The sequence below is a fragment of the Erithacus rubecula genome (assembly GCF_903797595.1).
Source record: "Erithacus rubecula genome assembly, chromosome: 1".
NCBI classification, from domain to species: domain Eukaryota; kingdom Metazoa; phylum Chordata; class Aves; order Passeriformes; family Muscicapidae; genus Erithacus; species Erithacus rubecula.
This window is the reverse complement of record NC_136658.1, coordinates 14,862,908-14,878,397: the sequence shown is the minus strand read 5'-3', so window position 1 is coordinate 14,878,397 and position 15,490 is coordinate 14,862,908. Positions and strand designations below refer to the sequence as shown.

Here is a 15,490-nt window from a genome sequence, read left to right as displayed (position 1 = left end):
ACAGCAGCACCCAGCTCCTCTGTCACCTTCCTGTTCCCACCAACACCAACCAGCTTAACTCTGGATGCTACAGAGTGAAAGAGGGAATGCATTGCAGATGGGTGCTTGGTCATCATCCACGCAATATCCTTCCCCTGAAGAGATGAAAGGAGGAACTGTAGCCCTACCCTGCAGCAGGCAAGACGATCAAGAAAAACCCAGGGCCGCGTCTCCGTTTCCAGGGCTCTTATTTTGGTGTTTGGCACAACACTGCAATGTGGTTTCACCCAAAAGAAAACTCGGGATGTAGCATGGCGCTGGGGCTTCCCAGGGTGAACACAGGCCACACAGCACCCACAGCCATGCCACCATTGTGGCCACTTCCCAAATCCCCTGAGTCAGGAGCTGCCTTTTAGCCCACCACCAGACCCCAGCACCCTCAGGGAATACGACTCAAGTCTCCACATGCCAAAATATCACTGCTGGCCCTGGGATTGGGGACTTTGCCCCCACCTGCTACCAAAACTGAGCCCAAGGCCACTTGTACCAGCAGGACTTTGGCATGGCTCCTACCAGCATGGCCAGGAGGATGTCATGGAGTAATGCTGGGGCAGGGAAACACCAGCACCAGCCCAACCTTCACTCCATCCCTTTTATTCCAGTGCCAAGAGCAATACCCAGTGAGGGCGGACCCGCGCCCTGGGGCGGGGCACCCACTCTTGGCTGCTCTTGATGTACCGTGACCGTCACCCGAAAGGGCACAGAGAGGAACAGCACTGGCCCCGCTCCACGCCTTGGCTGAGCCCCCCGAGCAGTCAGGGGACACCGCTGGACTTCAGGGAGGAACACAGAAAATTTGGGAGCATACAAAAGGGTTCCCCGAGGCAGAGCCCACCATCACCACGCTGGAGAGCAGCTTGGTTCCTGCTGGCATTCCCATGGTGCCCAGAGCAGACCTGGCAGCTGGGAGTAACCAGGTGACCTTCCATCTCCTCTTTCAGGGTGCTGGGCTCCAACCTCTCTCCACAGGCCCCATATCCCATCCTCACTGCCAGCAAGGCTGCTCCAGGGTGCTGGCATTGGAGCCAGCAAAGCCTTCTCCCCACAGCCTCCCCTGACAGAGTGACAGGAGGGAGCTGGAGAACAGCCCCAGCCCAAAGCTCAGCCCAGCAGGGCGCTGCAAAGGGCCAGAGAGGGGCAGGGAAAGGGGACAAGTGTCTCTTTTTGGCTGCAATAGAAAGTTTTAAATATGCTCATTAAAATAATTGCTTTTCAAAAAAGTCCTCCCCTAGCCCTGGCAGGAGGGGCCCCAATGTTGTTGCTGTCCTTGGGGGTGGCCAAGGTCCTGAGAGGTGACGGAGCAAAGCCAGCATCCCCGGTGGCAATGTCCTCTCGTGGTTCTGCAGCTCCCCACCGCCTGCCCTTACTCCAGCCCCAGGATGTAGTTGATTCCCTGGACCAGTCCGACGATCACTGGCTGCCAGGCCACCAAGTAACGCAGCCAGTCCAGCAGCTGCCCATACATGACATGTGGCCTCTCCCAGCTGGGCAGGAAGGAGTTAAAGAACTCAGGGGAAATGGATGAGAAGAGCATGGCCCACCCAGAAGCCATCCAAAGGTGCCCCAAAGCAGGGACAGAGAACAGAGGTGCCCAAGGAGGGATGGACAAGCACCCAGGGAAGGACAGACATGGGTCCTCATGGAGGGACAGCTGTAGCCAGGCTTGCCTTGTGTTCTGCAGGGTCTCTGCCACAGCCACACGCTGCAGCAACCTGCTCAGAGTGCCAGGAAAGCCTCTCATCCCTTGTGTGCTTTACCCACCGCTTCCCTTCCCAAAGTGCTGGCTCTAGCAGGAGAAAGGATACGGATTACTGAACATCCTCTTGAGATCCACCTTCTCTTTGCAGTATGGACACGTCTGCTTCTTCCCAACAATGCACCAGCCCCGGATGCAGAACTCATGAAACCTGAGGAGCGGCATGTTAAGGGGAACTGGAAGAAGAGGGGGATACACAGCTCAGTGTGGAAGAAATCACCAAGCCTAAGAAGTTCCCCCAGAGTCACAGAAACATCCCACCATGTGAGGATGGGGCATTGCACAACCCTTTCCTAGAAGGTGCAGCAGCTTCCAGGGACAGCGGAAAGAGCTCATGGGTCAGCAGGAAGGAGCCAGGGTGGCAGCATGAAGGCCCTGACCAGTGCATGGGCACCACAGAGATTGAAACTCTTCAGTGATGGTGCCCAAGCCCTGGAAAGGTTTGGATAGCCTGGGAGAGCTCTGTGAACTGCATGCATTTTGGAAGCCTTCTTCAAAGACTTCCTGGAGATTAACATTTAAGGAATTTCACTGTAAGAGTCTAGACTTACAGGTGCCTGTTATGCTCTGTCACAGGGATTTGCACAACCTGACCACAGCCTGGAGAAGTTACAGGAAACATGAGGTGGCTGCAGCTGACTCTGCCACGTACAGGGGTGACTGAACGAATAAACTTTCCCCAGAATATCTCTGCTGCTCAAACCATGGACAAATGCCAGGAAGCAGTAACAGGAGTCACTTTCTTGTCAGCTCTGGAGCAATCAGTGCAGGATTACCCAGTCAGCTGTCACATCCGAGGACTACCAGGACTACCAACCAGCTCCTCTGGCAGCCACACCACCCCAAGCTACTGCAGTCCTAGACCCTTGCAGTGTCAGCCATAAATCTCACCAACAGTTCCCAAGAGTTAAATTTAGGCTCTGAGTTTTGCCAGCATGACCTTTGCTCAGGCCCAGTTTGGAAATCACCTCGCAGGCTCTAACACACAGTGCCAGAGCACATCCCATCTCCACATTGAATCACCACAGGGAAAAAACCCTGGCTCACCGCCCCAGCTGGGGCTGAGCACCAACCAGGACTACCAGTTTCAAAACTCACTTCCCATCAATCAGCTGACAGGAAGGGCTGATTGACTCCAGCATGCTGGAAATCCTTGAGGAGTTCTGGGGAAGAAGAAGCTGCTGGGCTGTGGCCAGAGCAGGTAGCAACCAGCTATGCTGGACCAGGGGGTGTTTTCATAGGGAGGCCAGTAGTGTTTCCCCACAATTCTTCCTTATGGACATTTGGACCCAGTGCAATGCATTTCTGATGAGAGGCCAGTGTGGCATGGAGCAGGGATGCTTCATGTCCTGACCTCACACCATCACTTCCCCCAAAACATCTGCCAGGGGTGCTGCCAGCACATGGGTCACAGCAGATTTGTCAAAAGCAGTTAAAAACTGAAGTGCAGCTCCATGACTCAGCTGAGGGGAGGAGAAGGAAGAGGAAACACCACTCGTGAGTGGCTATGAAGTAATTTCAGGGACACCTCTTCCATGCTAAGTGATGACACAGGCACAGATCACATGCAAATTCATCTGGACAGCCCCGAGTGCCAGAACAGGCATTTCTTCACACATTGCAGTAGAAACCACGCTGCAGGAGCTCCCTGCTGCCCACCCCAGTGGGGCCAGTGAGGCAGGGGGGTGGCACCTGCAGAGAAGGATACACGTGGTTGCAGGAGAGGCGGTAGGTGTTCTCAATGATCCCCTCCTCGTTGACATCCACGAAGATCTGCTGGCCGCAGACGGCGCAGACGCTGTCGGAGAGGTGCTTGGTGGGCATCCCTGAGGCGCTGTAGAACTGAGCGAGGGCAGAGCAGAGGGAGAGCGGTGACAGTGGCAGGGCACGTGTCCCACACCCAGGTGGCACAGCTAAGCTCTAAGGAGGGCTGGGCTCAGCGCCCCATGAGTCCAGCCTTGGCCTTTGGGGCTTAAAAACCTTGTTACAGGTCCGGCTGTGGGAAACAACTACAACAGGACAGCTGCTCAGTGATGCAGTGGCCATCACACCCCAGCCCCATGCACCCCATCCACATGTTGAGGGGCCACCCCTCTTTGCTCCCCATCAGCAAGGTGGGTTATCAGCTGCCTGCCAGGGCTGTGCACCTGGGGGAGAGAGGACAGGCTGCGGGTCACAGCTTTGACCCTAGGACTGCTAGTGAGATACAGCCCCCTCCTTCAGCCTTGCAGGTTCCTGACACTCACTCAGCAAAGCACAGAGCAGCCACCCCTCTCCATTTCCAAGCCTGCTGGCTCAGCCCAGGCCTGACACAGCACAGAAAGTGTGGGCACAAAGCTAGGTCCCACACACTCCAGCTGCAAGAGACCCCTCAGGATCATTGACTCAATTACCTAAAGCTAAAACATATGATTAAGGGATTCTCTGAGCTCTGGCAGACTTGATGACATGATCATGTCATCATGGGGAACCTGCTCCCTCTGGGAAAATAACCTTTACCCCATATCCAACCTGAACATCTTCTGATTCAGCTTCTCTCCAATTCCTTGTGGCTTACTGCTGGACAACCACCTCCCCTGCCCACACAGTAATGCTGTACCTGATGCACCTCAGGACACAGATGGCCCCTTTTAGCTGCCAGGACACACTACTGACTCGTATTCAACTTGCTGTCAACAAAAAGTCCCTAATCCCTTTCACAGAACTCTCTCCAGAGTCTTGTTCCCAAATTTGTACCTATAACCAGGATTACACCATTCCAGGTGGGGAATCTGGAACTGTTAAATTTCACACAGCTGGTGCTTGCCCAGCTCTTATCTGTCCAGCCCTCTCTCCAAGAAGGTCACAGCTCCTCCTGGCTTAGTATCATCAGCAAAACATGCCTCTGGCAGAGCCTTGCACAGCTTTGTTCTGAGAGCCCTGAGAATCTAAGAGAGACCTGAGCTGTGCCAAGGTGTCCTAGTGTGGCAGGCCATGGCCTGGAGCAGAACCTCAAGGAGCTGCAGCAGAAAGTTCAGAAAGAAGGAAACACAAAGTCCAAGACCCCAAACAGCTGCTGAAAAGAAGAAACATGATCTACTCTACTGGTGTCCTAGGTCAAGTATTTTTGGTAGAGTGAGTTATTTTGATACTAGGTGAGTGGTCTACAGATTTTAGGCCACTGTGTCCTCTGTCCACAGGGACAGCTAAAGTTGTAGCAGGTACAAGGAAGGAAGCAAGCCCACAGTGTGAATCCTTCCCTGGTGGCTGCAGGTCACAAGTTAATGCAAGCAAAGTGGTGCCACAAATGGGAGTGTGCATTGGCACTGGAGATTTTAAAGGCCCAGGAAAATAAATATTTGTCAGTTAGCAGGGCTAAACAGATCATTCCTTTTCCACAGAATCAGAAAATGGCTTGGGTTGGAAGGGACCTTGAGGATCACCCAGTTCCAACCTCCTTCCATGGGCAGGGACATCTTCCACTAATCCAAGTTGTTACAAATCCCATCCAATCTGGCCTGAAACACTTCCAGGGGATAGGGCAGCACAATCTGTGTCAGTCTCACCACCCTCACAGGGAAGAACTTCTTGTCCTGGAGATGGGACCCTTCAGAGGCTGCACTCTTCAGGAAGGATCTCAGAGCAACCCTTGTTACATTAGATCCAGGGACCCTTCCTTGAGGGGGAGGGAATTCCCATTTGAGGGAAGCTAAAGCTGCTGCTGAGACCAACATTTCAAGTCCCCTGATATGGGGAACAACTGTGGCCTGGGGGACAGTCCCTTGTGAACTCACCCCGATGGTTGAGGCCATGTAGTCTGCACACATCTCAGCAAAGTCCCGTTCCAGCACTCCGTAGTAAAGACCATAGAAGAGGAGGGAGATGCCAAAGTCCATCGCATCCTCTGGTTTGATTCTACAACAGAAAAACCATCAACAGGGGTTTTTTGAGGGCAAAGCCACTCTAATCATAAACCAGAGAATATATTATTCCAGAAAATAGTCGACCTCTCTAATGATAAAGCTGGTTTGGGTTAGAGTCCTCTGCCACCACCCATGGACTGGCTGCTTCTTGCAATATAGCAAAAAAAACCAAACCAAAACAAAACAAAACAAAAAAAACAAAACAACAACAAAAAAAAATGCAGCCACTGCTGCCCCCAGGCTGGACACCATAGAGCTGGGGGAGCTGCCAACAAGTGAGCTGGAAGGAGGGCTCTCCAGCAACCCAGACCAGTTCAGGTACAAGCACCTCACCTGTGACCCTCCCAGAAGTGAAAGGGCCAGTCTCTGTGGCCCCATTAATCAGATTAACAAGTAAACTGTTTTTCCAGAGTAATAGCCAAAGGTGTGTTCCACCCCATCGCCCCAGGAGTGGGAGCTGAAAGATTCACTCACCTGAATAATAAGTTAAGACCAAAAAGCGTAAACATGACAGCCATGTACCCCACGATCCCAGTAGCATAGCTGATCTTGTATATTAGCAGAAACCATTTATAAACCAGCCTGTAAAGAATGAAAACAAAGAGTTTAATGACTTTATTTTTTTTCCTGAATGAAAGGGTGCCAATCATCTGAAGAGTTTTATTTTTCACACCTGTTGTGTTTTGGCAGACACTTCACCTACCCCTACACATGGGCAAGAGCATTACATTCCTAATTCAACAGGCTGCTCACAGTCTTGACTTCCAAACTAGAACCCTCACGTTCTCCAAAGGCCTAAGGAAGCGAGCTGCATGCTGGGAATGCCTTGGGTGAGGACGTGGAATCCACCTTTCCACCCTCCACCCAGGCAGCAGGTATATTGGGCTGGCTGCCAGCAGCCAGTTAAGTGATTCACACCCTTTCACACGTGCAGGCCTCTCCCACTCTCAGGGTGCAAAGCTTAACACACATCTGTAGCACACATCTGTAACCATTCCAAGAGATCCTTGGAATGGTTACCCTGGGGCTGAGGAATTTCCCCAGGAACAGCAGACAAACCTGGGTGTTGTCTGTACCAGAGGCTTTCGAGTTGCCCGGAAGGTGACAAAAGCTGTGACTGCTGAGAAGAGCACCCAGATCACCAGGAACCGCCACCAGTTCAGCTTGATAGTGAAATACAGAGGCACTACCCACATCTGGAAGAGGGTCACCATCTGCAGGAACAGAGGAAAGGCATTTGGACATGGTTCTCTGCTCCTCAAACATCAGAAACACGCTGTCAGCCTGGCAGCCATTCTCCTGCCTGCATCAAATGGCCCTGAATTGCATCAGGAACCTGGGGAGGTTTGGCCTGTGGCACCTAGAGAAGAGCTCAAAGCTCAGCACACGAGTCAGATAGGGAGCAACTGGGGGAGCTGGGGAGGCTCAACCTGGAGAAAAGAAAGTTCAGGCAGAACCTTCCTGCTCTCTGCATCTACCTGAGAAGAGGTTATAGCCAAGTGGGGCTCAGTCTGTGCTCCCAGATAACAAGTGACAGGACATTAGGAAAAGGCCTCAAGTTTCACCAGAGAAGGTTAGAGGTTGCATACTGGGAAAACTTCTTCCCAGAAAGGGTGGTGAAACCCTGGCAAAGGCTGCCAGGGGCAGTGATGGAGTCACCATCCCTAGAGGGATTTAAAAGCTGTGTGGACGTGGCACTTGGGAATGTGGTTTAGTGCAATGCTTGGCGATGCAGAAGGAACAGTTGGACTCGATGATCTCATAGGGCTTTTCCAACCCAAACAGTTCTGTGATTTTGTGAGGGAGTCAGAGGGAGCAGCCACGTGATTTTTGTTAGCTGACAGGAGAACACAGAGGAATCATCTCCAGAGGAATGTATGAGAGATGATCCACACAATTGTTATAAGGCAGCTACATAAACCTTCACCTTCCCAGGGTCCCAATGCTGCAACCACAGACACCTCAGCCAGGTACTATACAAGGCTAGAAGGTTTGGGCTTGCCTCTGCACTACAGCCTAGTCCCAAAAAGATCTACAGCTGTGCAGAGCTCCCACAGTGCTGCTGGAGGGAAACAGGCAAACAGGTTTGGTTTAAAGTTCACAGAGGACTACAAGTACTACCTGGACACATTAAATCAATATTATCATTATTATTATTATGACAAGGAGGTCAGAGTGAAATTGCTTCAGGTAACTAGCAGAGTCAGACAAGCTGGTGGCATCAGCAAGTGGCAGGGCTGCTCATCAGAGTGCTGCAGGAGCCATCAAACCCAGGCTGCCAGCAGCAAGAACCCCCACTGCTTCTGAGGAAGCCACACAAAATGCAGCTTCCCTCAGGACAACCCCCAGGATCTGCTTGTCCATCCCTGATGCTAAAGCATTATGTCACACCAAATTATTTGCATCACTTCCAACAGAAACTCAAGTCCTTCAGGTTCATCCATGCTCATCCTCAGCTAGAAGCCCCCACGTGCTGGGAGAAACAAGGGAATCACAACACCAGACGACAGGAAAACCAGGAACGCTTTTCTGTCCCCAAGACTCGCCGGCAGCTGTGGGGGTAACTCACATTGTAGGAGCGAGGGTGGCGCTGCTTCCACTGCACCAGGAGCAGCTGTGCCACCACCAGCGTGGCGATGAGGATGAGCACCATCTCGGCGTGCATCGCCTCGTGCCCGCGGTGCTTGGCGTGCATCCGGACGTGCTCCACCCTGCAACAAGCAGCAAAAGGCACGCTGAAGGGATGGAGGTGAGCTGAAGAGTGTGTTGGCACAGACTGCAAACACCTCAGGAGAGCCAGGGAGACCAGATGGAAGAACAGCACTGTTGTGTTTGGGAACAATCCGGAGGGTGAGGGACAAAAGGCTGCTCTGGGAGCAGCTCGTTTCCACGCCGTGAAAGCCAAGAACAACACTTTGCCCATGTGAGCGTGAAGGAGGTAGAGAACTCCCACTGATGAACCTGGACTAATGAATATGGAGTGCACAGTCAACATAGCTCACAATCCCAGAGTGGGCAAGGTTAGAAGGGACCACCAGTGAGGTCATTTCTCTCAACCTTCCTGATCAAGCAGCATCTTTCTAGAGCATGTTGCAGCTGTTTGACCCAGAGTGTGTGCTAATTCTTAATATCAAACCCTCAGCTCAGTTTTGGAACCACTAACTCTGTTCTCCCTCTTGTCCAACAAGGGAAAGGCTGGAAGGGTCAGGGTGGAGAGTGGGGAGAACAGCTGACATCTGACAAAATCCCCAAACCCCAGCAAATTGCTTCTCTCCACTCTGAGCATTCTGGATTTCCAGTGATTTCCAGACTGATACTTGCCACACACCTGAGGTTTCTTTGCCCAGCTTGTGCTGTTTGAGCAAAAAACAAGGTGGAATTAAGAGCTGTCATGTCCTTATGTCTTGGCCTCTAGGTGATAACACTGTTCAAGAAGTTAGAGGAAACAAAAAATCCAAACCTAACAAATGTGCCAAATTATCTGATTTTAAGTCATTCTCTAGAAACTAACACAGAATCACAAAACCAGGTTAGAAGGCACCACAGTGAGTTATCTGGTCCAACCTCCCTGCTCAGGCTACAGCACAGAGCACAAGATTGCATCCAGATGGTTCTGGAATATCTCCAGTGAGGGGACTCCACATCCTTTCTGAGCAATCTGTTCTAGTGCTCGGTTGCTGCACAGAAAAGAAGTTCTTCCTCATGTTCAGGTGAGAAAAGAAGTTCTTCCTCATGTTCACAAGAACATCCATCTGTTTCTGCCTGTGGCCTCTTGTCCTATTTCTGGGCACCACTGAGCAGAGCCTAGTCCATGCTCTACTCCTCCCTGCAGGCACTGACACACATTGATGAGGTTCCCTCTCAGTTGTCTCTTCTTGAGGCTGCACAGCCCCAGCTCCCTCAGCCTTTCCTCATGAGAGAGATGCTCCATCCCTTCATCATCTCTGTAACCTCCACTGGACCCTCTCCAGGAGCTCCATGCCTCTCTTGTCCAGAGGAGCCCAAAACTGGACACAGCTCTCCAGAGGTGCCTCCCCAGGGCTGAGCAGAGGGGCAGGATCACCTCCTTCCATCTGCTGGCAATGCTATTCCCAATGCATCCCAGGATCCCATTGCCTCCTTGGTTCCCAGGGCACTGTTGCCTCAGGGACAGCTTGTTGTCCACCAGGAGCTCCAGGTCCTTCTCCATAGAGCTGCTTCAGCAAGTCAGCCCCCAGCCTGTGCTGGTGCAATACTGAGAGTCCAGTCTGACTGTGATTTTCAATAATCTGGATTACACTGCTTTGGCTAAAGGAAATAGAGGAATTTTTCAGGCCCCTGACTGTAAGACAGACATTGAAGGGCTGGAGTGTGTCCAGAGAAGGGTAAAAGAACTGGAGAAGGGTCAAGACACAATTCTGGTGAGGAATGGCTGAGGGAGCTGGAGGTGCTCAGCTTGGACAAAAAGAGGCTCGGGGGGGACCTTCTTATTCTCTACAGGAGGGTGGACTCAGGTGGGGGTTGGACTTGTCTTCCAGGTAACAAGTGATGGGACGAGAAAATGGCCTCAGGTTGTGCCAGGGGAGGTTTAGGATGGATATTGGGAAAATTTCTACACAGAAAGCTGTCCAGCCCAGCCACAGGCTGCCCAGGGCAGTGGTGAAGTCCCCATGCCTGAAGGGATTGAACAGACATGTAGATGTGGCATCTGGGGACATGGTTTAGTGTCCCACAGTTCAATGACCCCAGCAGTGCTCTATGATCTCAGGGGCTTTTGCAACCTACACTACTCTGTGATTCTATATTTAGCAGCAGTTTAAGGAAAAAAAAAAAATAGTATTGCCTTTTAAGTCAGTTCATACTTCCCCCCATCAAAAAATGGTGAGACTTTCCTGCCCCACTGTGATCACAAGCTGTGCTGCTGCTAGCTCTGGTCAGTAGCAGGAGCTCAGTTGAGTTGTATGCTCCAAATCAGCTCCCAAAACACTCACCTCCATCTCTCCTCTGGGGACAAGTGTGAAAGATCGACCTAGGGAGAAAAAAACAAAACACACCCATAAAATCACCTGCTGTGAAACTGTGCATTCAGATGCTTTAAGTAAGAAACCTTGACATGCCCACAGTGCCAGCACAGCCCAGAGCTGTCCTTCACCCTCCTGGAAGAGCAGCGACTCCCCCTGCTCCTCTGCCACTTACACTCCCATATTTTATGGGAGCTGAAGCTCTGTCCACCATCCCATGATCAGAACCAGAGAACTGGCTTAAATCCCACATTCACAACCCAGCCAGGTGTCTCAGGACACAGAGTGGTGATCCCAGTGAAGCCAATGCTCCAAAATCCCACAAGGCTGCAGGACAGGGGGCAGTATGTCTACTCCAGCAAAAAATCAGTGCCAAAGAAATTGCAAAATCATAGTAAAAGAAAGATTTAGGCCTTGCTTGCTGAGATAATTGGAAATTCTTCCTAAACATGACAGGCAAGAGCTACTGAGAACAAGGGGAACCTGCTGTTAATAGTGATGATTGACAATGGATATTGTATCCCATATTCTCCAGTAAGAGGCACAAAAAGTGTGAATACTCTTACTTCTGGACAGGGCAGGATTAAGGGGAGTTTCAACACTGTATTTCTGCTTTCACCTGGAGCTTTATATAGAATCATAGAACCACAGAATGCTTTGAGTTAGAGAGACTTTAAAGCTCATTTTACTCCTATTCTCCTCCTTTGGGGACAGCTCCACTAGACAAGGTTGCTTGAAGCACCATCCAACCTGCCCTTGAACACCTCTAGGGATGGGGAGTTCACAGCTTCTCTGGGCAAAACCTTCCCTCAGTATCTTGACCTAACTGCTGAGGAGCCTCCAGCACCTGTCATGTCCCTGCAGGGGCTCAGTGACCAGGCAGCACACCCTGACCCACAGCACTGGGGAATGAATCCCACTGCTCTTCCCATCACCTCTTCTTGGTGAGACACAAACTCAGATTAAATCAAGAGCAGCTCATCTGGGCTGGGAACATACAAATATGAATGTCACAGTGCTGGAGATGCTCCAGTATTGCTGAGGTGTTGGAGATGAAACAAGCACAGACTGTTATCACTCTTTCCTGCACACACTGGAGATGTGTACACAGGAACAAGCTCCACCACACCCCACTGGGTACAGGGCCAAAGACTTGGATCCAACCTTTGTGCTGGGGCTCTCCCCAGCCCAGTGCAGCAGCCACCTCACCTGCCTGGTCACCACCCACCAGCCACAAGGCGTCTCTCAGGCAGCAGCTCTGATCACAGGCTCAGCAGAGCATGCACAGCTGCCTCCTTCCTCTGTGGCACCCTAATTATCCCCCAGGGTGAGGAGGCAGGAAAAACACACCGCAGCAATGCATCTGCCTGATGTGGAACATCTGCTGAGCTTCACCCCCAGAGCAACACCTGTGAGAAATTCAGCCCTTGAGAGTCAAGTCCTGAAGAAACACTTCAGGACTCAGATGCAAAATCTAAAGCTGTGAAAATCCTTGTTGGAGCTCACTGGCTTGTTCACTGGGGGTGATAACCTGACACCAAGAAGGGTGTTTGTATCCACCAAATTGCTCAAGCACCCGTCCTAAAGCAGCCACGTCCGGATCCATCAGTTCAGTAGCTGTGGCACAATTTTGAGCAAGAAACTGCTCCAATAAACAGGAAAAAAGGAGATTTTAAAATGTTTGCTAGTCACTGCACACAGGAGAAGCTGAGAAACACCCTAGTGCTTGTTGGCTCCAGCACAGGGAGCTGTCAATCCCTCTACAAGCTCTGGGAGTCACCAGGGTGCTCCCACTGCCTCCCCCCAGGAGACCCCCATTCCTCCCAGGCTCTGCCCCACCCTTGCTGGATGAAGATGTTTGACAGCATCTTCCAACCACACAATAATTTTCATTCCCTTTACAGTTAACTCCTCTGTACCACACCAGCAGCCACTCCATCCACAGTGTTGGTCCCATCTTAGAGACTGGGATATTTACCAGCCTCTTCCTTTGGCATCTTCCCTGAATCTCCAAATTCTTCTAGCAATGCATTCAAGCTGCCTCAGCCCCAAACCCTGTGGAAATACTGCTGGCATTGCTCAAAGCAGGCTTCTTCCAAGCCATGTTCCCAAGTCAACCAGGGATCCATGGCCCTGGACACAATTTCCTTTCAGTTACAAAGTCTGAGCTTCACCAGATTCCCCAGAGCTCCAAGCTCCTGAATAACTTTATTAAGGGGGGGCCAAGACTGACAGAAGGGATTTTGGGAGGGATCTGATGACTGTCAGACAGGATTTGGCAGAGCAGCCACCCTGAGTCAGACCTGCCAGTTAACCCCTCCTTGATCTGCACTCTCTTAGCACAGAAGTTTTGGGTTGGGGCTAAAAATGTACAGCAACAGTGAAGGAAGCACCTGCTCTTGCTAGCAAGAATTCACTCCACTTTTAGTTTGGGGTTGACTGATTTTAACATGCAGTTTTTGAGTCTTTTAGGTCTCTTTCTAACCCAAAAAGCTAGGTAACAGAACCTCTAAATCTCCCTTTACCAAGAGGTAAAGAACAAGAACATTTTGGGTGACTGAAGCAGCTAATGATCAGCTCTACCATGTGTGGAGCACCTGCCTACTCCTGTTTCACATCCTCCAGCTGCTGTACCAACACAGAACCCAGTGTGCAACTATAGCTCTCAGACAAAACTTTTTGTAAAAAAAAAAAGGAATTAAGAACAATTCTTCTGCTCTCTGTCTCCTCTGTAACTCATGATCCTCTCAAAACCTCAGGCTCCTCCAGGTGATGACTAGGAGAAACTGGATATCTAGGACTAAAGTCTAATCCTCTCCTCAGACGTGGCATCATGGCCTTTGGAAGAACCTTGTGCCACTCCCTGGTTTTCTGCAGAAGCTGATGTCCCAAAGCCTCCACAAACCAGTGATCCCCACCACTGGGACAAGCACAGAACAACCCCCTCTAGAAAAACAGAAAGGCTGTTGGCATGGATAACACCAAAGCTGGAACCTCACACCCCTCACAGCTGGGAGGATCTCTGGGCAAATATACATGCCATGTGAACTGGCTGTAATCTACTTATGCTCTAATCTCCAAAGGAGGCAAGAACGTCTTGAGGATGGAGAATAAGCAGCTGCTGATTTCTATCCAAAGCTCCAGGGCAACCAACAACTCTGATCTCACCTTTCCCATTGCCCCAACCTCAGTTTGTGTCTCCCAGCACCTACCAGGAATAACCTGGAATAAGGGGAAGATAAATCTCCACAGAGCTGTAAGTCCAACCAAGGCAGGTTGGGATGAGGCATATTCTTTAGTGAAAGTCTGAAGAGATCTTGGAATCTCAATTCTGCTCTTTTTCTGCTCATAAGACACAGGAAGAAGGAGCAGGGAGTGGAAATGTCCCACAGGCAGAGCAAGGGCCACAGAACACTCAGCTTTATTCTGGTGGAATGTTAAACTGCTTTCAGATCCCCACCATGAGTGCCTCATCAGCAACCTGCTCTGCCCAAGAGCTGCTAAGACCTCAGGACAACACAAGCAGATAGGTTTTGTACCAACAATTTGTGGAATCACAGGGATAAGCACAGTCCTATATGCACCTCCTCATTCGCTGCCTCCTTGTGACACCCTCTCTGCCAACCCCTGATGGAATGAAAAGTGGAAATTTCACTTCTGAGAATCAGACAATTGGATCTTCCACTTTTTTACATACAAAGTCACCAAGGAGTATCTTAAAATAAACCAGCAGCAACTCAAGAGTGACTGATCTGTGGTTTAATCCCCCCAGAACCTCACTGCACAACTCTCCAGCAGCAACCCAGGGCCCAGGGAGAAGGTACAAGCTCCAGGGATCAGCCATACACTAGGGAATCTCCACAACTTGGCCCTGACAGGAATCTTCTCCAAAACAACCATCAGCCTCTGAGAATTTTTAAGCCACACCACCAATTCTTGAGGAAAGGCACAGAAAAATACCTGACTGTACCAGCTAAGTGACTTATGACCTCTGTGCTGCTGCTGCCACAGTGCAGGCAGGATGGAACCAGGATCTCCTGGTTCTCTACAAGTGGAAGGAAAACTCCCAAGCGCAGAGCACAGGGGACAGCGAAGAGCCACTGCAAAGCCCAGGGCAGAAGGGCCAGAAAGCAGCACGCACACTGTGACAGACGCACCCACCCTGCTTCCAATTCCATCTTTCCAGACATTTTTTTTTCCAGTTTTGTAGCTTTTCATCCCCAGGAACATTTAAAAGCCAGGGACAACAGCTGAGCCTCCATGCCTGCATCCCTGCCCTCCTGCCCCAAGGGCCCTCCGAAGCTGCCAGTGTCACCCTGCCTCGGGACCCTCAATGTCCTCCCACACCAACAATCTCTAAACCAAGGACCTACACCTAACGCTCCCTACACCTACTTGCCCCAAAGGCCTACAAGCTCAGAGTGACCCAGAGCCGCCGCTGTCCCATTGCAGGGACCCTCCAAGCTCCTCAGCACACATCCCTACCCCGCTCCCGCCGACCCCGCGTCCCTCAGGCCCCACGCCCGGTGCAGCTCCCCTTCACAGAGCACCCCACAACGCTGAAGCTCCCCATCCCGCAGCCCGTGCCCGCGTCCTCTGCCCTGCCCGGCTCCCCCTGGCCCGGCCCCGTCCCCCGCACCTCCTCCACCTCACGCTCAACGGGGCCGCCAACCTCCACCTCCAGCACGGCCGCCATCTTGCCCCGCCCCCCCAGCGGCCAGCTCCTTCCGCCGCCGCCCGCCAATCAGCGGGCGAGCTGCCGCACGTTGGGCCAATCGCTGGGCGCGGCGCTG

The 15,490-nt window shown here is 51.5% G+C and overlaps 1 protein-coding gene across 4 annotated transcripts; it reads right to left on the bottom strand.

Annotated features, from left to right (window-relative positions):
- Positions 1–210: 210 nt before the first annotated feature.
- On the bottom strand, positions 211–15,449 carry RNF121 (ring finger protein 121). Of its 4 annotated transcripts, none has more exons than XM_079299374.1 (9): positions 15,337–15,449; positions 10,668–10,705; positions 8,267–8,408; positions 6,757–6,911; positions 6,172–6,279; positions 5,569–5,689; positions 3,488–3,637; positions 1,845–1,971; positions 211–1,523 (listed from the first exon to the last, which is right to left on the bottom strand). In XM_079299374.1, exons 1-9 carry the CDS (start codon positions 15,391–15,393, stop codon positions 1,450–1,452), a joined length of 972 nt encoding a protein of 323 aa, XP_079155500.1. In that variant the 5' UTR covers positions 15,394–15,449; the 3' UTR covers positions 211–1,449. The 4 variants fall into 4 exon arrangements, with proteins under 4 accessions (XP_079155500.1, XP_079155502.1, XP_079155499.1 ...); XM_079299376.1 differs by having other exon boundaries at positions 211–1,546; positions 1,845–1,946; positions 3,504–3,637; XM_079299373.1 differs by having other exon boundaries at positions 1,845–1,946; positions 3,504–3,637.
- Positions 15,450–15,490: the final 41 nt, after the last annotated feature.